Here is a 24,692-nt window from a genome sequence, read left to right as displayed (position 1 = left end):
GAGCACTTCAGTTGAGCTCAGCTTGGATGCTTTCTCTTCCGCCGTCGAAGTTGATAAGAGGCTCATTGGCTTGATGCCTTGGCATTGTCAATATACTGTAAGTCAACAATTGGCAAAAGCAGAGTTGCTAAAATTTGATAACTTTTTGTGAGCTTGTTAAGAAAAGTTGGAAACAAACCAACCACTAGCTAATATTTCGCATTTGCCAATTTTTCGTATTAAATGAATCATGCTCTAACCCAAGTCGGGAAGGTGATACTTCACTTGGTGACCCGCACAACTAAGTTGTACGCTCCTGTAGCAGAGTCTCCAAGCGAGTGCATGGTTTTGTTTCTTTCTATTTTTTAATTCAATTTTTACTTGAGGTGGTTTATTTAAATTTACAAAAAACATGATTTTTTTAAAAAATTATCAATAATTTAAGAAAATGACCATGTGTTTGAAAATATTCATGAATATGAAAATCCAGGGAAAAATAGGACAGTTTTTAAAACATATTCTTGGATTTTAAGATTCATCAAGAATTTGAAACTTTTCATGGATTTGAAAAATATATTCACGAATTATAAAAACTTTACAGATATATAAAATGTTAAAGTATTTTAAAATTTTCAAGTTAAATTTGAAAAATATTCATCCATTAGATAAATATTAAAACAAAAAACACCCAGAGGAAACGGAAAGAGAAAAATGGAAACCAGAGAAAAAAAAGTGGGCCGTAAGTTTCCTAATACCCGGTTCCAAGATTCCAGAGCCCGAGAGGGTATCTCGCATACAGCGTAAAATAGCTCCTCATCGCCTCTTGCGCTAAACCAAACGGGCCAGTCCAGTACTGTAGCTTCCTGGAGCAGTTCTGAGAAAGTTATATTGACAAGTTTTAAAACCTTCCTTAAGTTTTTTTCTTCTTGGTTTGTTCGCATATATTTTTATCAGTTTATTTGAATTTTATTCGTATTTTTTCTTTTCATTTTTTCAAATACATTTTAACTTTATTCAATAGATGTTGTACATTTTATGTATTCTCATGAAAAAAATATACACGTGAAACATTCTAAAATACATGATGCACATTTTATCAACTATGTTTTCAATAATTATAATGAGTAAACATTAAACATTTTGAAATATACATCGAACATCTTTTTTGAATGGTATGAAACAATTTTTTATATTGCATTAATATATAATACATATTATAACTTTTTGTAATGTTATAAATATATTGTAAAACAACGAACATTTATTAATTGTCAATTATATTAAATTTTACGAAATATTTTTTAAAATTTACACGAACATTTTGTTTACATTATATAAGCATTTTCTAAAATGTCACAAACATTTATTTTCGGAACACGTGAATTTTTTTAATGTCACGAACACTTTTTTGGGTGGTGCAAAACATTTTAAAAATTGTGCAAAAAATTTACATTGTATAATTACGAATTGTGCAAAAAATTTACATTGTATAATGGTTTTAAACCCAGGAAGATATTTAAATGGCAGTAACATTTTTTTTCAAAGGTACAAACATTTTTTAGTTAAACAAATAAAAGATTACACTGAGCTATTATTTTCTAAATGATAATTTAAATACATTAATTTTAAAGCAAACGTATTTAGAATATTTTGAAATATAAACAAAAGTATATAAAAAACAAATACTAGGCTACGTGTGTAATGTCTATTGGTGTGTGTGACATTGGCGTGTGCGCGCATGGTACCCTAAAAAAAGGTCTGTGTGCATGGTTATAGGGCGGGCCCATTTTGGAAGTGCCCGAGTCCAAATAAAGTCTGAAATCAATGGTTAAGGGGCAACTCTAGTAAAGTTTAAAAAAGAAAAGATCACTCCCACCTTCCCGTCCGCCACTTGTTGCAACCAGATAGTTTTTATTTTTTAAGATTTATTTATTTAAAATGTTTTATCTCTTAAACCATGAGTTCAAATCTTGAACCATTTTCGTTGATGGATTTCTCGTGTCGAGATCTTCAAAATTAGATTCCATGTTACTAGGTTTCAAAAAGCTTCTTTTTCATGAAAAAAACAGAAGAAGAAAAATAAACCAAGCCGGACATGGTTTTTTCCCACCTTTTCTTGCCAGCAAATCTATGGCTCTCGTGGAAGCATAAAAAACATGTTCTGTCTTTCGCGAAAGTAAACCTTTGCATTCATGAGGAATAAATTTGTGCCTCTCATGGATGAAAAATAATGTTTTTCTCCTTTTCGAGCGGCGCAACTATGCCTTTGACAGGAGCAAACCTTTGCCTCCACGAGACGCAAATATGTGCCTCTTGCAGAAGTAAAAGAAAACATGTTTTTTTGATAGGCACACCAAAGCAAACCAACCTATGCCTCTCGTGGAAGAAGAAAACACGTTGTTTTTCCTTTCCGAGAGGCATAGCTGTGCCTCTTACGGAAGCAAACTTGTGCCTCCGCGAGAAGAAATATGTGCCTCTCACGGAAGAAAAAACACATTTTTATGCAAAAATAAAAATGTTCTCTCCAATATCTCGGGAAACCCGTCAGAAAACTGAAAAGCCAAAAAACCCCGAAAAAACTCATCTAAAGCATGGAAACGAGTACAGAAAAATTAAAAAACAAAATTCTGGCGAAGTGTCCAACACGAGACACGTGGCTGCTGAGAACGCGTCAAGTGGTGCATTCTAAGCCCATCAAAAAGTGACCCATGAAGGGCTACCGCAAGGGGTGCCCCTCATTTAGTTGCTCTCAGGAAAGTCGCGCCCTTCGGAGCCATTCTAAAACCGCTCCCTGAACGGCCAACCCACAGCCAGGAGCTACTGAGAGATTCATCTGTACGCGGGAGCGGCCAACTCTTTATCTATCGTATCCTTAGTTCGCTTGCTAGCATCGTTGGTTTCATTCATTTCATTTTTTTTGGTTTTTCTGTTTTCTTTAGTTATTTTTGTCTCTCTCTCGAGTTCTTTTCATTTTCTTCGGAAAAAATCCACTATTTTCTTTGTGTTCTTTAGCGGATTTAACTGTCTTTCCCTTATTTTCTTGGTTTTCACAAGTTTTTTGTTTTCTTTCTTAGTATCTTCATTTTTTTTCTTTGAATCTCTTTGTTTCTTTCATGTTTTTCATCGGTTTTTATTTGTTTTCCTTTCCCGCTTTCACTGTTTTCCTTTCTTTTTCAGTGGTTTTCTTCGGTTTTATTTTCTGTTTTCTTATTTCTTTGGTTGCCTTTGTTTTTGTCCTTTCTTTCTTCATTTTCTTCTTCTTTCCGGGCTTCCTTTGTTTTTTCTTGTTCCTTGTTTCCTTCTCTATTTTTGGTTTCTCTTGGTTTTAATATACACTCGAAATTTTCCGTATACATCAGAAACATTTGTATATACAAGTTTCACATTTTTGAAATACATGATTAACATTATTTTAATTCTTATACTTTTATGTCTATTTTTTGCGTACATATTATACATTTTTTTATGTCTACTATATTTTCCTAATACATGCTTAAAAAAATTAGATACAAGTTTAGCCTTTTTTTAATACATTGTCAACATTTTTTCTTTGCATATTTTAAACATTTTTTCAAATGTTTGATTAATATTTTCTAGATACAGGACTAACATTTTTTGAATACATGGTAAACATTTTTTCTATATCTTTTTAGCTTTTTTTAAATGCTTGATTAACATTATCAAATACAAAATTTAACTTTTTTAATACATTGCTACATTTGTTATATAAAAAAAATAACATTTCTTAAATGGTTGATTAAAAGTTTTAAATACATGATCAATTTTTCATGCACATTGTATTTTTTATACATTTATCGTATACGTGAGAAAAATATTCTCTATACATATTTAACATTTAGATGCTTGGTTAACATTTTTTTATATGTTTTATGTTAAGTGTTTTTCCTAATATGTATATTTAGAATATTTGGCACATCTTGCGTGTGGCTGGGCCGGCCCATCTGGAGCTTGCCTTCACGCAAGGGTTCCCTACATCTCTACACCTAGCTATAAGTTTGCCTCAAAAAAAAAACTAGCTATAAGCGAGATGTTGGTTATCCCAGTGATCTTTTATTTCTACCTACAAATATTGTGGGGATATAAATAATAGTAAAATGCATCACAAGTTCTAAAACTATTGGTGGTGTGTCACTTTAGTCCCATAACATTGAAATTACAGTTTTGGGTCCTAAAACTATTGAAGATGTGCCTGTTTAGTCCTATAACTTTAAACCTACAGTTTTGGGTCCCAAAACTATGTAAGTTTATTCATCTAGGTCCTAAGCTTGCATGGCCAGTATCTATGGTGCATTTTTTTTCTTCAAATGAGTCCTTTATATGTGTTTACTTCCTCAAAAGTGATCAATGTGCTTATAGGTCACAGTGTGTGTTGTAACCTACACGCCCCAGCTGCAGGCACAGCCCACAGGTGGGTATCAATTGGAAGTTGTGTTACATGTCGTTTCTACTACTGTGGGGTGAGGTTAAGATGACCGATCTACTCTCCTCGTTGGAGCTCGGGCCGTCATGCCACTGTCGCCTCTGAGCATTTTGTGCGTTGGAGAAGATGAGGGCATGAGAATGAGGCGAGACAATGCTCTAGGGGTTTCTTGCATGTTTACATTTCATAAGTTAACTTGGTGGGTCCATTGGGTCAATGTCGCAATAGTCCAAGTATCTCCAAGCGACACGTCGGTGGGTCAATGTTGGGCATGCAAACTTAGGACTTGAGATGAACAAACTTACATAGTTTTGGTACCCAAAATTACAGTTTCGAAGTTTTATGACTAAAGTGACAAACCTCCAGTAGTTTTAGGACCTAAAACTGTAATTTTGAAGTTATAGGGTTAAACTGACACACCTACAATATTTTAGGATTCATGATGCATTTTACTCTTCAAATAAAGCTATGAGCCAGACACAGGGCGTACCCTTCACCGGGAGCGGTTGTGATGGGCGATACATATCCCAGATCACCTATTGGGCTGCAGAAAGGGAGGGAAAGGAATCCAGCCATTTCCCTCGCCAATTTTCATATGCAACACCCAAAATTAGCTCCTTTTTTTAGGGTAATAACACCCAAAATTAGCTCTTCTGTTAAGGGTAACACCCGAAATTAGCTGACACAGCGCGGCCAGCTTGCGGTGGTTAGAGCAACTGTTCCTTTGACTTGTCAAAGCCAATAAAGCACTGCCCATCTCGAGCTCCCAACGCCATCGCTTCCAAGCTCCAACTCAGAGCAGAACCGAGCTTATAATTTTACAGATTACTTACAGGTTAGCTGAGCACACAACACCAGAGACTCAACATCAACTGCTGCCCTCATTCCCGAGTGCACTGAACTTGCCCCGGAGCTGAGCGTGGCTCGTTCCATTATCTAAGCAAGAATTGCTAGTGAATTGTTGCTGCAACGGACCACGGCGCCACCTACTGAACTAAAGAAAGCTTCTTGTCCTGATATGTGCGTTCGTTTGTGCCCTTGTCGTAAGCAGTAGCAAAGCCGAGAGTGGAAACTAAACAGTATTTTTGCTGTTGTGGAGCTCAACGCCCTCCAGTTGTAACCGAACCTGTGACTCGGATAAATTGGGGTTTTGGACGGGCGTGCTCCTTTTAACATTCCTCCCTTCCATACTGTTAGTGGCTGTGGCTCTGTGGATGTGACAGCTTTTTGGAGGTTGGGGGGTTCAGCGAGTGGTTAACATCGTTAGCCAACTATGTGGAACCAATGAACAAGAGATGCTTGTTAATTTTCTATTCAAAACTTTTCAAATCCATGCAAATTTGTGGGCCTGGAACAGTTCAATCTCCAACTGACGGCCAAACCAGAGGGGAGGGGTGTGGGGGAAATATCAGGTGCTCCCACCCATGAGGGGCTCCAATTTGCAATAAAAAGGAAAAAAAACAATTTTTAATTGTCCCAAAGGTTCTGGAAATAAATGTGAATGTTCACAAGGAATGTGACTACAACCCCTAAAAATTTCAGGTCCAAACTCCAAATGCACATTAAGAAACAGAAATGTGAAATATAGCATGAATATTGTCAAAAAAAGACAAAAGCAACCTTGACACTATTCACATTTGAATTTGTACTTTTTTTGTTTTCCAATGTGCATTTGGATTTTGGACCTGAAATTTTTAGGAGTTGTAGTCACATTCCTTATAAACACTTACAATTCTTTTTAGAATTTTTGAAACATTTAGAATTGATTTTTTTTAATTAGAGCTTGGGAGCACCTGATATTTCCCGAGGGTGGTGACCTAACTGTGAGTTGTCCGGAAAAACTTTGTTGTCGGTAGATTCTTCCTCCTCCTGTTGCCGCCAAACGACGCCATCAGCGGTGCATGCCTTGTCGCCTTCAGTCATTCCTCTAAACCCCGACCCTTCCCCCTCCCACACCCGGACCCGTCAACCTCTGACTCCCCTCCCCCAGCGAGGCCGCCGCCGGGTCGTTCCTGCGCGGCCCCGTCTTCGAGCTTGGGCTTTCGCGCAAAATCGGCTGGTCTAAATTACAATTTGAAGCAGCTGACGAATAGCAAATGCAGGAAGAAAATCTTGCGGTATTTTAGTTCGGCTCATTTGATCATACACCAACAACACGAGGATTCATCATCCATTGCAGCGATGAGCCATTGCTCAATCGAGGTTTCCTGCATGCAACACTGCAATCTGATGGACAACCCCATTGAAACTACCAGAAAACTGTAGTAGAACATGCCGATTTCTCATCCATGGCTCAACATATCTCGAGAACTGAAACTACGCCATGGCTGAACTAGCTGCATCACGAAATTCAGAGTGGTCTGCTAAACCACACAACAAATTTGGAGCATTTTGCACACAAAAATGCATCGAATGGAGAGCAGATTTGGAATCTAGAAACCCCCTTCCTCTTTACACTGCACTGCCTGGCGACACCCAAAAACCAAGTTTGACATGCATACACACATACACCCGGGGCCTTTTCCCCCAACACCCAGGAGGCAAAAGAGCAAGAACGACAACGACGACGGCGACGGGGTGAAGAAGAAGCCAGGCTACTGGCAGAGCGGCGAGAGATCCCACAGCGGGTCGCCGGCGGACGCCTCGAACACCCTGTCGAAGTACTCCTGCAGGCCGTTCATGGCGTACAGGGACGCCGAGATCCGCCGCTCCACCTTCATCCGCTCGAACTCCACCATCCCGGCCGCGGGGGCGACGCTGGTCTCCTCCGTGGACGCGGCTGGCAGCGTGCAGGCGTCGACGGCGGCGAAACCGTCCAGCGCCGGGAACTGGCCGAACGACGACTCGAACATCCAAGACTCCAGCTCCTCGGTACCGGCGACGGGAGCGAAATCCGGCCTGTACACCTCCCCGGCGTCCAGTGCCCCGCCGCCTTGCTTCATGGCGCCGTCGCAGCTGAGCGCGCTGCTGCTACTGCTGCTGCTGGCGCCCCCACAAGCGCCATCCATGCTATTACTGTTGCTGTTGCTATTGCTATTGCTATTGCTTGTGGCGTATGCGGCGGGAGCGGGCGGCGTGGAGGAGGAGCCGGGGATCTTGGCGGAGGCGGCGGGCAGCCTGGCCTTCTTGAGCTTCTTGTGGTGGAGGAGGCCCCGGATGCGGACGGCGAGCGGGCAGTCCGGGGAGATGCGGGGCGCGAAGTTGGTGCGCGCCTCGGCGCCGCGGAGGAGGCGGGCGGCCTCGTCGTAGGCGCGCGCGGCGGCGTCGGCGGTCTCGAAGGTGCCGAGCCACATGCGGATCTTCTGCGTGGTGTCCTTGATCTCGGCCACCCAGCGGCCCGACGGGCGCTGGCGGACGCCGACGAACTTGCTGTGGCTGGTGCTGCCCTTCTTCCGGCCCCGCGGCTTGGTGGGCTTGGCCTGCGCGGCGGCGGCGGCGGCCTCCTGCTGCTGCTGGTAGTAGTAGCAGTAGTCCTGCAGCTGGAGCACTGGCGGCTGCACCTGGAAGTGGAGCTCCATGTGCGCTCGGGTTGCTTTGGCTTGGCTTAAGTGGAGCTGGAGGAGGTGTGAGAGGAGGAGGAGACAGGTGTCTGCAGAGTGTTTGCTCTGGTTGCTTGGCAAATGGGAGGATTTATAGGGGCTTCAAGGATGGTTTGAAATTTTCAGATAGGAGGATGAATGTATTGGTGGTGATCCCACCCCTGCATCGCCACTATAATTGACCTTTTGTATTTTCTGTGATTTTTGTTCTTAATTCAACATTTACTTACGAAGACCCTGTATATATTCTAACAATTAACCCAAATACTCAATGTAGCTTAATATTGGATCGCATCAAGTCATGTCATTTCACTTGAGTTTAGACAGTGGAATGCCATTTCCCACTTTCTCCAATAAAATACGTAGGTGCATACAAGCAAGCAAAAATCCATGGCAATCTTTACCATCTTTAACATCCTCCCACTTGACTAATTCAGTCAAGGGGTCTAATCTAATCCTCATAGGGATTTACCAATTCCTCCTCAATATGGTACTGTCTACTGACTGAACAAGCCGGCAAGTAATTAAGCAAGCAAGATGCCTAATGTGATTACCATATGAACATGTTCCCACCTTAATTAGCCAGGATGGAAGAGTCAAGGGGTCTACATCTCCTGGCGATTTACTACTAGTAGGTCTTCACCAGCATGCGTCAGCCACTAACCGTAAACTTTTGGGCCACTGATTAGACCGGTTCGTCCTTAATCCGTGGTTATGTAGTCAAAACGCTGCAGAGACCGAGTCGAGAGCCTGCCATTTGGCGGCCTTCGAGGCAATGATGATAGTGGCGTCTGTACAAGCGGCTGAAAAACAACTTTTCAGGAAACCGCGCCGCCTGGCTTTTGTTTTATGCATCGGAGTCGCTTGACATCTTCGCCATCTGCCAAGTCTTTGGTCTCGACTGGATGAGGTGGGCGTGTCCCTGGCTAGCTCAGTTTTTGGATGATGGCATCTCCTTGGAGACATGTGGAACATCATACACATGTCACGCAGCAGGCTCACCCCAAACTGTTTATCATGTTGCATCAGTGTGGAAAACATCTACAATGGCTCGTAACTCAGGACCTCTATGGAGCATTTAAAAAATATATGTTAAGAGCAATTCCAACGCGCCGACCTAAACGGACGATGTTTTTGTCCGCTTTTTATTTGTTTGGGTCGGCCGCCCGCTCGGCGTCCGTCTTGTTTGAGATTTGGGTCGGCAGTGCGTCCAACGCGCCGACTCATATATGCCGGTGTGGCCGACTGGCCGCTATTTTTCAACAAATTCACACACAAATTTTGCACTATTTCACAAGCAAATATATAGTCCACAACCAAATAAATAGCTTAGTTTTACAAACCGAATATAAATAAAATAGTCTCACATAGTTTTGCAAGCCGAATAAAAAAGATACATCTATTCATTGCCAACATGAGTCCACATATGCTCAACCAAATCATTTTGTAGTTGCATGTGAGTTTCCCAATCACGCATGTCATGATGAAATTTGATGAACTGTTCAAACGTTGCCGCTCCTCCATGCTCAAGCACAACATTCTCACCCTGAAACTGAAACCCTTGATAGTACAGACGTTCCGGGCGCTCACCTTCTACGATCATATTGCGCATGATCACACAAGCAGTCATCACCTCCCACAGTTTCTTCGTGCTCCAAGTATTAGCAGGATACCGAACGATGCCCCATAGAGATTGCAAAACACCAAAGACACGCTCGACGTCCTTCCTAGCACTCTCCTGCTCTTGCACAAATCTTTTCCTCTTCTCTCCGACAGGGTTGGGGATTGTCTTCACAATAGTGGTCCACTTGGGATAGATACCATCACCCAGGTAGTATCCTTTGTCATAGTTGTGGCCGTTGATGGTAAAGTTCACCGGTGGGATGTTGCCTTCGGCAAGCCTAGCAAACACCGGCATGAGCTGAAGCACGTTGATATCATTGTGTGATCCTGTCATGCCAAAGAAAGAGTGCAAGATCCAGAGATCTTGAGATGTCACGACCTCAAGTATGACAATGTAAGCCCTGACATGTCCCTTATACTGCCCTTGCCAAGCAGAAGGGCGGTTCTTCCACTCCCAATGCATGCAGTCTATGCTGCCAAGCATCCCTGGGAAGCCCCTGCTGGCATTCATCGCCAATAAGCGGGTTGTATCTTGAGGAGTTGGCTCTCTCAAGTACTCATGGCCAAACACATCAATGGCAGCCTTGCATAACTTGTACAGGGAGTCTAGGCATGTAGACTCGCTCGTACGGACATACTCGTCAATGAGATCATCGGGCACTCCGTATGCAAGCATTCCGATGGCTGCAGTGCATTTTTTATAAGAGGAGAAGCCACTCTTTCCAAGGGCATCCTCTTTGCACTCGAAATAGTCATCGTAGCCGACCGCCCCCTCTCTAATACGGTTGAAAAGATGCCTACACATACGGAAACAGCGGCGGAATTTTTGATGTTTGAACAACAGGTTCGTTGTGTCAAAGTAGTCCTTCCAAAGAAGGAAACACCTGCTCTCTCGGTTTGCGATTCAACGCCGGAAGGTGCCTCAGAATGGATCCATAGAACGACGGGCGCTGGCTATTGAGGTGGTGATGGACCAATAAGGTAGCTAAAATCTCCTCCTCATCATCGGACAAGGAATCGTCGAAGTCGCAAAGGAAATTATGAAAAAAGAACTCGTTGGCGGAGTCCATTTTGTACCTTGGCAAACTGTCGAACAGCTTGTGGGCGTCGACGAAGGAGCTGGCCAGCGAAGGGAGTCGCTCCACCCTCGGACCAGCTAGCTTCCCTGGTGGCATCCAATGAGCGTGCCGGTGTTAGGACGAAGGAGCTGGTCGGGCGGCGAGGCGGCTTCTTGGTCGCGGCTGTGTCGGGGAGTGGGGGTGGGAAGCTTTCGGGTACCCGACGGCAAGACGGCGGTGGCAGCGACGTCGGAGGTGGCGGTTGTAGGAGGGATGTTGCAGCACTGGCAGGTGGCAGAGGAACCGGAAAAATGGGCGGTGGCGGCGACGAAGAAGGAGGCAGGCTAGGGGTTTGTTGTTGGAATGGGAGAGGATGGCCAATCTGCCACCAACTAGCGGGCCATAGGAAGGAGTAGGCAGGCACGGCGCGCGTCCGTTTTGTGTCCACGCTGATGCAAATGAGGCTAAAAAATGGGCCGGGAATGGGTCGGCAGGCGGACGCAAAGCGGACGCGCGTCTGTTTGGGTCGGCGCGTTGGGTCGATTTTTCTGTCCACGCCGACCCAAACGGACACGCGTGGACGAAATGGGTCGGCACGTTGGAGTTGCTCTGAGCGCATCTCCAATGTTGACCTGTGAATTTGCTCTCACATCCGTCCGCGAATATGGGACCAATCCGCGGGTATGAATGTTGAAGCCGCACATCCATTTCTATCCGCATACGTCCGGCCCCAATTTTATTTTAAGTCTGAGTGTTCAAATAACCACATATATAGTCTAGAATAGTTCAAATGTCCAAATGCAGCAGTAGTTCCAGTAGTTCTATTTTTAAAAATCAAACATTAGACTCCAACATTGTTGTCTTCCTTAACCGTCCACAGATGTTGAATTAGATCTTCCTTCAGTTGCTCGTGAGTTATTTTCGATGCCGAATTTGTTGATGCATTTGAACAAACTCTTCAAATGTGGCTGGATTCTGGTCTAGAAGTTCGGTAGGATCACTCATGTTCTTAAATTCAAGAGCTGGAGCAGCATCCTAATCCTTGTTCTCCATGATCATGTTGTGCATGATCACACAACAGGTTATCACCTCTCACAAGGACTCCGAATCCCATTGAGTTCTGATAGGGATGTGGCATGGTGGCCGGGGTGGTGGACCGGCGGCGAAGGAAGAAAGAAAAAATGAAGGAGAGAAAATGAGGGGGTGGAGGCGCGGGGTCCGAGAGGGGTTTTGGGTGGGCCAGGGGTGTCGGAGTCATATGTGGCAGCTGACCGGACTCCCGCAAAGCCAGACCCCTCCTAGTTTGTGTTGGGTTTGCCGGGAAAAATACGTTCGAACCACTCAGCGGACCGATACAGGCCCGCGTCGGATGGCTAAACACGTTCGAACCGCACATTCCGAATGGTTACGGGCAGTTTGAGGGTCCGCTTTGGAGATGCCCTAACAACCTCGGCCTTTGGATCAGTTAACACATCGATTTCCGTCCTCATTTATTAGTCCCCATAAAAGTTTGCTTCAAAAGTTTGACCAGACATTTGACTAGCAAAATGTTAATGCATGTCACAAAAAAATATATTATTGGATTTGTACACATTTGACAAGCCAAGTTCTATAATGAGAAATTTCCACTAGTATATCAAAGTGACAACATAGGAGACTCTCTATCATGAAGATCATGGTGCTACTTTGAAGCACAAGTGTGGAAAAGGGATAGTAACATTGTCCCTTCTCTCTTTTTCTCTTATTTTTTTCTTTTTTTCTCTTCTTTTTTTATTTTGGTGGGCTTCTTTGGCCTCTTGTTTTTTATTTGGGCTTCTTTGGCCTCTTTTATTTTTCATAAAGTCCGAAGTCTCATCCCAACTTGTGGGGGAATCATAGTCTCCATCATCCTTTCCTCTCTTGGGACAATGCTCTAATAATGGAAATCATCACACTTCTATTTATTTACAACTCAAGAATTACAACTCAATACTTAGAACAAAATATGACTCTATGTGAATGCCTCCGGCGGTGCACCGGGATATGCAATGAATCAAGAGCAACATGTGAAAGAATTATAAAGGTGGCTTTGCCACAAATACGATGTCAACTACATGATCATGCAAAAGCAATATGACAATGATGGAGTGTGTCATAATAAACGGAATGGTGGAAAAGTTGCATGGCAATATATCTCGGAATGGCTATGGAAATGCCATAATAGGTAGGTATGGTGGCTGTTTTAAGGAAGGTAAATTGTGGGTGTATGATACCGGCGAAAGTTGCGCGGCACAAGAGAGGCTAGCAATGATGGAAGGGTGAGAGTGCGTATAATCCATGGACTCACATTAGTCATAAAGAACTCATATACTTATTGCAGAAGTTTATTAGCCCTCAAAGCAAAGTAGTACTATGCATGCTCCTAGGGGAAGGGTTGGTAGGAGTTAACCATCGCGCGATCCCGACCTCCACACATAAGGAAGGCAATCAAAAGAACACCCCATGCAACAAATTTTTCACACAATGTTTACCATACGTGCATGATACGGGACTTCCCAACTTTAACACAAGTATTTCTTAATTTCATAATTACCCAACTAGCATGACTCTAACATTACCAACTTTATATCTCAAAACAATTGTCAAGTATCAAATTTCTCGTAGTGTTTCATGCACTTTCTATGATAGTTTTTATTATACCCAACTTGGATGCCCATCATATTAGGACTAATTTTATAACCAAAGCAAATACCATGTTGTTTGAAAAGACTCTCAAAATAATATAAGTGAAGCATGAGAGATCAATAATTTCTACAAAATAAAACCATCGCCGTGCTCTAAAAAGATATAAGTGAAGCACTAGAGCAAAATTGTCTAGCTCAAAAGATATAAGTGAAGCACATAGAGTATTCTAATAAATACCGATTCATGTGTGTATCTCCCAAAAGGTGTGTACAGCAAGGATGATTGTGTTAAACTAAAAAGCAAAAACTCAAATCATACAAAACACTATAAGCAAAACACATATCATGTGGTGAATAAAAATATAGCCTCAAGTAAAGTTACCGATAGATGAAGACGAAAGAGGGGATGCCTTTCAGAGCATCCCCAAGCTTAGGCTTTTAGTTGTCCTTTAATTTTACTTTAGGGTGCCTCGGGCATCCCCAAGCTTAGGCTCTTGCCAATCCTTATTCCATAATCCATCAAATCTTTACCCAAAACTTGAAAACTTCACAACACAAAACTCAACAGAAAATCTCATGAGCCTCCGTTAGTGCAAGAAAGCAAACCACCACTTTAAGGTACTGTAATGAACTCATTCTTTATTTATATTGGTGTTAAACCTACTGTATTCCAACTTCTCTATGGTTCATAGCCCCGATACTAGCCATAGATTCATCAAAATAAGCAAACAACACACGAAAAACAGAATCTGTCAAAAACAGAACAGTTTGTAGTAATCTGTAACTTTCGAATATTTATGTAACTCCAAAAATTCTGAAATAAATTGGTGGACGTGAGGAATTTATCTATTAATCATCTGCAAACGAATCAACCTAAAATCACTCTCCAGTGAAAATGGCAGCTAATCTCGTGAGCACTAAAGTTTCTGTTTTTTACAGCAAGATCATAAAGACTTCACCCAAGTCTTCCCAAAGGTTCTACTTGGCGCAAACACTAATTAAAACATAAAACCACATCTAAACATAGGCTAGATGAATTATTTATTATTAAACAGCAAGGAAAAATATTGGGTTGCCTCCCAACAAGCGTATCGTTTAACGCCCCTAGCTAGGCATTGAGATTTCAATGATGCTCACATGAAAGACAAGAATTGAAGCACAAAGAGAGCATCATGTAGCATATGAAAATCACATTTAAGTCTAACATACTTCCTATGCATAGGAATTTTATAGGAAAACAAATTAGCAAGACAAGCAAGATCTAGCATATGCAAGGAAGAAGAAAGAAACATTTGCAATCTCAACATAATGAGAGGTAATTTAGTAACATGAAAATTTCTACAACCATATTTTCCTCTCTCATAATAATTACATGTAGGATCATAATAAAATTCAACAATATAGATATCACAAAACATATTCTTAACACGATCCACATGTATGTGAAGTTTACACTCTTCCAAAATAGTGGGATTAACATTAACTAAAGTCATGACCTCTCCAAACCCACTTGTATCAAAAACTTCATAAGATTGAACATTCTCCAAATATGTGGGATCTAAAGTTGAAACTCTTCCAAACCAACTTTCAATATTATTGCAAACATTATTATCAATCTCATAATCATCATGGGGCTTAAATAAATTTTCAAAATCATAAGAAGAATCACCCCGATCATGATCATCGCAACAAGTAGTAGACATAGCAAAACTAGCATCCCCAAGCTTAGGGTTTTGCATATTATTAGCACAATTGACATCAAGAGAATTTATAGTAAAATCATTGCAATCATGCTTTTTGTCGAAGGAACTACCAAGTATGGGTGCAATAGCAATGATCTCACGTTTAACATAAGGAACTATAGCAAATTCATCTTCATAAATATTGTCATCATGGCCACAAGAATAGCAAGCATCATGTTCATCAAGGGATATTTCAATCAAATCATCGAAATCACCATTATCTATAGATTCATGCATATCATTATTTTCTTCCAAAGTAACGGTCATTCTCTCAATAAATTCTTTTACATAGACATTATGAGTATAGTTTTCATAGCAATATTTAAGTATGTCAAAATTTTCAGATTCGTAGAGAGTAATATCACACTTTTCAATCAAATAAGCAACTTCATAAGCACCCTTAAAAGCAACAAATTCTTCAATTTGTTCGATATCATAGTAACTATAAACACCCCTTGCATAAGAAGATAAGATTTCATTATCATTAAACTCACATAGGTAGGGAAGGTGTTTTTTAGGGTTCTTAGAGCAACAAGTAAAATCATAAATTTCACAAAGATTCCAAGCATAACACAGCAATCTATTTATTTGATCCCATAAGAGTCTCTCTTTTTCAGATAAACGGTGACGCAAAAAATGAGCATTCTCACCTAAAGATTTCCCATCAACTATGCTATTTGGGGTTTCAGCACGAGCACATATAGATCGAAGATGATCTAAGTAGAACACTTTAAGGGGATCCATAGCAATCGGCGCCAGAAATCCTTCTTGCTACCTCTTGAGCATGTGTTGGTTTTTCCCTTAAAGAGGAAGGGGTGATGCAGCAAAGTAGCATAAGTATTTCACTTAGTTTTGAAAACCAAGGTATCAATCCAGTAGGAGGCTACATGCAAATCCCTCATACCTACACAAACAAACAAGAACCTCGCAACCAACGCGATAAAGGGGTTGTCAATCCCTTCACGGCTACTTGCGAAACTGACATCTGGTAGAGATAATAATAAGATAAATATTTCTGGTATTTTATGATATAGATTGGAAAATAAAGATTGCAAAATAAAGTAGACCGGAAACTTATATGATGGAAAATAGACCCGGGGGCCATAGGTTTCACTAGTGGCTTCTCTCAAGATAGCATAAGTATTACGGTGGGCGAACAAATTACTGTCGAGCAATTGATAGTAAAGTGCATAGTTATGAGAATATCTAGGCATGATCATGTATATAGGCATCATGTCCACGACAAGTAGATCGAAACGATTCTGCATCTACTACTATTACTCCACACATCGACCACTATCCAGCATGCATCTAGAGTATTAAGTTCATAAGAACAGAGTAACGCATTAGGCAAGATGACATGATGTAGAGGGATAAACTCAAGCAATATGATATAAACCCCATCTTTTTATCCTCGATGGCAACAATACAATACATGCCTTGCTGCCCCTGCTGTCACCAGGAAAGGACACAACAAGATTGAACCCAAAGCTAAGCACTTCTCCCATTGCAAGAAAGATCAATCTAGTAGGCCAAACCAAACTGATAATTCGAACAGACTTGCAAAGATAACCAATCATACATAAAAGAATTCAGAGGAGATTAAAATGTTGTTCATAGATAAACTTGATCATAAACCCACAATTCATCAGATCTTGACAAACACACCGCAAAAAGAGTTACATCGAATAGATCTCCAAGAAGATCGAGGAGAACTTTGTATTGAGATTCAAAGAGAGAGAAGAAGCCATCTAGCTAATAACTATGGACCCGAAGGTCTGTGATAAACTACTCACAACTCATCGGAGAGGCTATGGTGTTGATGTAGAAGCCCTCCATGATCGATTCCCCCTCCGGCGGAGCGCCGGTGGAAATAGGGTTTCATGGTGCTCCTGGATGTTTTTAGGGTATGTGAATATATATAGGCGAAGGAAGTCGGTCAGGGGAGCCACAAGGGGCCCACGAGGGTGGGGGCGCGCCTCCCTGCCTCGTGGCTTCCTCATTTGCTTCTTGACGTCCACTCCAAGTCTCCTGGATTGCGTTTGTTCCAAAAATAACTCTCCTGAAGGTTTCATTCCGTTTGGACTCCATTTGATATTCCTTTTCTGCGAAACACTGAAATAGGCAAAAAAACAGCAATTTGGGCTGGGCCTCCGGCTAATAGGTTAGTCCCAAAAATAATATAAAAGTGTATAGTAAAGCCCATAAACATCCAAAACGGGTAATATAATAGCATGGAATAATAAAAAATTATTGATACGTTGGAGACGTATCAACTAGTAACTAGGATAGTATTAAATAGAGTACAAAGCAAAGATAGCCACATCTGACGCATTACAAGATGTGAGTTTAACTCCTATGACTAAGTCGACTTCGTCTGCACAAACGCCTTCAACGAGGACTAAACGTCATCATGCCTTTGTGGTTTTGAAGTATTGAATTGCCACTCTAATGTTTTTTGCCATGGAATGTCAATTGTGATACATTATAAAAATCTAAGAGTGGAAAAAGTGAAATGTCAAATTTGAGAGTGGCATAAGTAAAATTGACAAAATAAAATTGACAAAATCTAGAGTGGCAGAAACAAAAAATTTCCCATTATATTATGTAGTGTATATATGAATTAGGATGCCAATGTCATATGGTTCTGTAAATGTAATGCCTATTCCATATGGTTCTCTAAATTTAATGCCTAAACAAAAAAATCAAACAGAGGCAAAATAATGTTTCACATAAACAATTTTACTACGGAAAGTTATCAGATATTCCTACATAGTACTTATGTGTCTATAAATTTACCACTATCATAGCCTTACTACATTGGCCACACAGATAAACTCAGCAAATGTAGGTAGCTGCTTTGAAGCCCCCGCAACACTATTTTTAGCTATATTTTAGTTCTAATTTGTTCACTCACAACTGGGCCATAGAACCATATGCCCAATGACATGTGGGCCAAGTACATATGAACAGTTTGGTGACATCTCGTGAGAGAAAAAACCCCGTCCCTCCTTCCTCGCTCCTGAACCGCCTCGGAGTCCCCTCCTCATTCAGAACTCTGCTAAAATACCCGAGGTCACAGCCGGATGTCGCCGTGGGTTGCACCCGCCTGTAGAAACAACTGCCTTTAACATCTCACCCTAGCGCCGCGACTAATGCCGACGTTTCTATTGCTGCCTACCAACCCCTGCCTTACCCAGGACATTCGGGTAATTCAGTTATATCGGTTCGGGTATTCGATTTATGGGCAATTCAATTAGTTTAAAATGAGAATGGAATTTTTGTCTGCCAAAAAAATACTTGTTCCCGAACTACCCGAAAATTTTGGGCCAGGTAATTCGGGTACCCGAAAACCAAAATATTCCATGCGCGGAATGAGTCAAGCAATGGATCGAGGTGGGCAGGCCGCTGTTCCTGGTGGTGCTCGCGTCTCCTCCCGATGCGGCTGAAGGTGGTGGCACTAGGGCTCATCGGCCGACTACGTATCCGGTCAGTGGAGGTGGTTCCCGGCCGGATCTGGCACAGAACGGCGGCGGTGCTGGGACTCGTCTGTCCACTGTGGGGAAGACTAGTGAGACATGGCGGTGGAGGACGGCAGATCTGGTCGGTGGAGGTGGTTCCCAGCAAGATCTGGCACAGAACAATGGCGGTGTGAGTTTGCTCCAATGGTGGTGTTGCTCCATGGAGAGAGAGCGACTGGCATGAGGGGGAGATTATGAAGGGAGGAAGGAAAAGAGGTGGGTCAGGACCTAGCCGAGGGTTGTACTATGTGGATGCAGGTTGTGCGATGCAAATGCATGCTGGATTTTTCGTAGTTCGGTTATTTCATCATTACAGGTTTTTGAGAGTGGAACCCGTACCCTAACCTGAAGACCGAATAAGCAGGAATTGAAACCCGAACCCTAACCTGAAGGCTGAATGACCCGACAATTCAGTTAGTTCGGTTCAGGTAGGGTTCAGGTACTGATGTCTGCTAGAACTACGTCGGTATTTCCCCAAAGAGGAAGGGGTGATGCAGTATAGCGACGGTAGGTATTTCCCTTAATGATGAGACCAATGTTATCGAACCAGTAGGAGAACCTCCTCATACCACGTAAACAACACATGCACACAAATAACAAATACTCGCAACCCGACGTGTTAAAGGGGTTGTCAATCCCTTCCGGGTACGGCGCCTCAAGATAGGCAAATAACGTGAGGTAAAAGTGGTAGATAGGATAAATAGATCGCGAAACAAATAAATTGCAACAAGGTATTTTTATATTTTTGGCTTAATAGATCTGAAAATATATGCAAGTGAAAATAGATCGCAATGGCAAATATGATGAAAAGAGACCCGGGGGCCGTAGGTTTCACTAGTGGCTTCTCTCGAGAAAAATAGCAAACGGTGGGAAAATAATTACTGTTGGGCAATTGATAGAACTTCAAATAATCATGACGATATCCAAGCAATGATCATTGTATAGGCATCACGTCCAAGATTAGTATACTGACTCCTGCCTACATGACTACTATTACTCCACACATCGACCGCTATCCAGCATGCATCTAGTGTATTAAGTTCATGAGAAAACGGAGTAATGCAATAAGAACGATGACATGATGTAGACGAGATCTGTTTATCTATCGCGGAGATATTGATCTCATCTTGTTATCCTTAGTAGCAATGATGCATACGTGTCGGTTCCCCTTCTCTCACAGGGATCAAGCACCGTAAGATCGAACCCACTACAAAGCACCTCTTCCCATTGCAAGATAAATAGATCAAGTTGGCCAAACAAAACCCAAATATCGGAGAAGAAATACGAGTCTATAAGAAATCATGCATATAAGAGATCAAAGAAGACTCAAATAACTTTCATGGATAAAAACATAGATCTGATCATAAACTCAAAGTTCATCGGATCCCAACAAACACATTGCAAAAAGGCTTACATCATATGGATCTCCAAGAGACCATTGTATTGATAATCAAGAGAGAGAGAGAGGAAGCCATATAGCTACTAACTACAGACACGTAGGTCTAGAAAGAACTACTCACGCATCATAGGAGAGGCACCAATGGAAGTGGTGAACCCCTCCATGACGGTGTCTAGATTGGATTTGGTGGTTCTGGACTTTGCGGCGGCTGGAATTGATTTTCATCGACTCTCCTAGGGTTTCTGGAATATTTGGGTATTTATAGAACAAAGAGGCAGTTCATGGGGCACCCGAGGTGGGCAACACCCACCAGGGCGCGCCTGGGCCTCCTGGCGCGCCCTGGTGGGTGCTGCTCCCCTCGAGCAGCCCCCCCCCCCAGGTGCTTCCTTGGCCCACTGGCTTTCTCCTGGCCCAAAAAAAATCATCCAGGAGTTTCGTTGCGTTTGGACTCCGTTTGATACTGATTTCCTGCGATGTAAAAAACATGCAGAAAACAGCAACTAGCACTGGGCACTATGTCAATAGGTTCGTACCAAAAAATGATATAAAATGACTATAAAATGATTGTAAAACATCCAAAAATGATAATATAATAGGATGGAACAATCAAAAATTATAGATACGTTGGAGACGTATCAGCATCCCCAAGCTTAATTCCTGCTCGTCCTCGAGTAGGTAAATGATAAAAACAGAACTTTTGATGTGGAATGATGCCTAACATGTTCATCACATTTCTTTTCTTTATAGCATGGACATATGGACTTCTATATGATTCAAAGCAATAGTCTAGTTTTGACATGAAGACTTTAATACTCACGCATACCAACAAGCAACCATGTCTTTCAAAATATCAACACTAAAGCAAGTTATCCCTAGTCCATCATGCTCAATCATTGATCCATTCATAAAACACACTCGAATATTAGCGACACCCAATGCCCAATGCGATCATAGTGCCCCTTAATTAGTTGGTGCTTTATACGAGAAGATGGAGACTCAAATTCAAAATAAAAATTGCATAAGTTAAAGAAAGGCCCTTCGCGGAGGGAAGTAGTGATTTCTAGAGGTGCCAGATCTCAAAGCTTAAACTGAGAGATAAAAAATATTTTTGAGAGTCATACTGTTCCTACCAATGAAAACGAATTGGAGCATCCCAACACTTTCCATGCTAGATACATCATAGGCGGTTCCCAAACAGAAAGTAAAGTTTATTCCTTTTTCCACCATAACTTTCACTTTTTCCATGGCTAACTGTATCCACGGGTGCCCTCCATACCAACACTTTCCAAAGAATTTATTATTTGACAACATAAAGTAAATTCATTATTCATTTCGGGACTGGGCATCCCTAGTACCTTTGCTATACTCTCGTGCAATGACAAGTGAATAAACACTCATCGTGAGAATAGCACATCTAGAATGGAAAATGGCTACCCTTTACCGCCTCGCGAGTAGTAGAGCACACAAAAGAGAAATTTATTTTGAACATTAGAGATGGCACATGCAAATTTTCTTAGAACAACATGGAAATACCGCATATAGGTAGGTATAGTGGACTCATATGGCAAAACTGGTTTAAATGGTTTTGGATGCACAAGTAGTGATCATACTTAGTGCAAAATAAAGGCTAGCAAAAAGATTGAGAAGCGACCAACCAAAAAGAGAAAAATCTCGTACCCAAGCATTAAGCATAAGTAACACCGAATAATGCACCACAAGTAGGATATAAATTTCATTGCATAGCTCTTGACTTTCGTGCTTGCATAGGGACTCACAAACCTTAACATCAATATTCTTACTAAAGCACAATTACTCATCAACATGACTCACATATCATATCGACATATCTCAAAACCATTAGTAAGAATCAAGTTTATTTTGTCCAATGATCTCCATGAAAGTTTTTATTATATCCTCCTTGGATATCTATCACTTTGGGACTATTTTCATGTGTTGCTTTTGATAAGCACAAACAAATATAAGTGAAGATCATGAGCATAATTTTTTTTCTTTATCTCAAAATAATCTAAGTGAAGCAAGAGAGAATTTCTTAAAAATTTAATGACTCCCAGATAAATCTAAGTGAAGCATGAGAGCATTTCTTCAGAATTAACAAAGCACACCGTCCTCAAAAAGATATAAGTGCAGTACTAGAGCAAATCCATGGCTCTAAAAATTTAAGTGAAGCATAGGAGCAAGCATAGCATAATTTTTAGTTCTCTCAAAAAGGTGTGCCCAGCAAGGATTCAACACTTAAAACACAAAGCAAAACAAACAAAGACTCATATCATACAAGACGCTCCAAGCAAAACTCATATCATGTGATGAATAAAAATATAGTTTCAAGTAAAATACCGATGGTTGTTAGAAGAAAGCGGGGATGCCACTCGGGGACATCCCCAAGCTTAGTTGCTTGCTACTTCTTTGAATATTATCTTGGGGTGCCTCGGGCATCCCCAAGCTTAGCCTTTTTGAAAGATCCTGGATGTCGCCTAGAGGAGGGGGGTGAATAGGCGCTTTAAAATAATTACGGTTTAGGCTTGAACAAATGGGGAATAAACCTAGCGGTTAATTTATAAAGCGCAAAACCTACAACAACTAGGCTCACATATGTGCACCAACAACTTATACTAAGCAAGATAAACAACTAAGTGATAGCAAGATATATGACAAGAAACAATATGGCTATCACAAAGTAAAGTGCATAAGTAAAGGGCTCGGGTAAGAGATAACCGAGGCACGCGGATACGATGATGTATCCCGAAGTTCACACCCTTGCGGATGCTAATCTCCGTTTGGAGCAGTGTGGAGGCACAATGCTCCCCAAGAAGCCACTAGGGCCACCGTAATCTCCTCATGCCCTCGCACAATGCAAGATGTTGTGATTCCACTAAGGGACCCTGGAGGGCGGCCACCGAACCCGTACAAATGGCAACCCTTGGGGGCGGTCACCGAACCCATACACTTTGGCAACCCTTGGGGGCGGTCACCGGTACCCGTAAAAATGCTCGGGGCGATCTCCACAACCTAATTGGAGACCCCAACCCGGAGCTTTAGAGCATCTCTAGCCGTTGGCCCCCCAGGGGGCGCCTAAAATCACCGCCTGGGGGTGATCCAGCGCAAAAATGGGCATGGGGGCGAGTTGGTCGCCAGCCGTCGGCCCCAGGGCCGCCCCTAGGCGCGTTCAAAAAATAAAAATATATAGCAAATTCAGGCAAAGTTCGGCGAAGTTCGGCTAAACACGACAAATTTCGGCAAACTTGGGCATATATTAGATATGTTCGCGGATTTTCATTACATACATAGCAAATATATAAACTAATCTAAAAAACTAGCTGAACGCCGAGTAGTCGTCGTCGTCGCCGCCATCGTCGGCCTTCTCCTCCTTGACGCGGGCGCCCCTGCTGGACCCCTCCCCGGCGGCGCGTCGTCATCGTCGATGATGACGACTCCTCCTTCGTCGCGGCCTCGGCGGCGCTGCATGAAGCGCCGCAGGGCGGCGCACTGGCGCTCCCTCGCCATCTTCAGGGAGTCCTGGCATGCCCATTCAAGGGCCGCGTCGTCGTCGAGCTCGACCTCGCCGTGCTCCGCTTTCATGGTGGGGAGACCCGGCTCCGTCTTCACCGGCGCGAGCCCCGGCTCCGTCCTCACCGGCGCGAGCCCCGGCTCCGTCTTTGGCTTGACGAAGCATGGAGGAGGAGCCGACGATGAGGCGCGCCGGCCGCCCTCGTTGATGACGATGCCAGCGCTGCGAGTGCACCGTCCGAGCGGCGTCTCCGCCGCGGGCTCGGCCTTGACGCCGAGCAGCGTCAGAGTGCCGGAGGAGTAGGACGAAGAGCGCGAGGAGGAAGAAGAGGAGGAGGAGCAGAACCTCCTTGGCGCCCATTGCCCGTCACGTTGGCGGTGCGCCGGGGCGGCCGCCCTCACCGGGGGGTACGCCAACGATGGGTTGTTGCCGCCCTCAAGGTGCGCCAGCACGCCCTCAAGTGTGCGGCCGGGGGCGCCCCACCACAGGTGGCGCCCCTCGCTATTCTTCAGACCGTCGACCACCGCCGCACCGTTGGTGGACGCCAGCCGCTGCTGCTGACGGCGCTCGAAGTACGCCGCCCAAGCCGCGTGGTTGTCGGCGCCGTACTAGGGGAGGGAGAGCTAGGCATTGGTGACGGAGGCGCGCACGACCTCGACCTCATTGGTGAAGTAGGAGGGTTTAGCCACGGCGTCGGGCAACGGGGGAATGGGCACTCCCCCGCTGCTGAGCCTCCAGCCCGTCGGCCCGGCGCGCATGTCCGATGGCGCCGGGATGTTCGCCTAGAACAGGAGCCACGACTCCTGTTCGCGGAGCGTGTGGCGGCCGAAGCCGTTGGCCGCCGCCTCATCTCCGGGGAAACACTCGGCCATCGGGAAAGGGGAGGGAGATGGAGGGGCTGGGCGGCGGCTCACGGGAGAGGGAGAGGGAGGGCTGGGGGAGGGCTCGGCGGCGGCGCTTGGGAAAGGTAGCGCTCAGAGGCGAGCTAGGTCATATATAGCCGCGCCGCGCCCGTGTGTACGCGTCCGAGGGAGGGGAGGAGTCAGCGCACCGTCCCGTGACGCGCCGCCCGTGAGGAGGAATCAATGGCAAAGCTGACCGGCAGCAGCCTTGCCATTGATTCCCTGCAGGAAACCGAGGCATTGAGGGAAGACGATGCGGTGTCGCTGACACGGCTGGCCCGCAGCTTTTTCGCGCCAAA

General features: G+C 43.4%; 1 protein-coding gene across 1 annotated transcript; it reads right to left on the bottom strand.

Annotated features, from left to right (window-relative positions):
* Positions 1 to 6,662: 6,662 nt before the first annotated feature.
* LOC123041090 (ethylene-responsive transcription factor ERN1) lies at positions 6,663 to 8,007 on the bottom strand. The gene has a single exon (XM_044463790.1). It carries the CDS (start codon positions 7,936 to 7,938, stop codon positions 7,015 to 7,017), a length of 924 nt encoding a protein of 307 aa, XP_044319725.1. The 5' UTR covers positions 7,939 to 8,007; the 3' UTR covers positions 6,663 to 7,014.
* Positions 8,008 to 24,692: the final 16,685 nt, after the last annotated feature.

This window comes from Triticum aestivum, chromosome 2B (genome assembly GCF_018294505.1).
Source record: "Triticum aestivum cultivar Chinese Spring chromosome 2B, IWGSC CS RefSeq v2.1, whole genome shotgun sequence".
NCBI classification, from domain to species: domain Eukaryota; kingdom Viridiplantae; phylum Streptophyta; class Magnoliopsida; order Poales; family Poaceae; genus Triticum; species Triticum aestivum.
The sequence above is the reverse complement of the archived record's forward strand: the minus strand, read 5'-3'. Positions and strand labels throughout refer to the sequence as shown.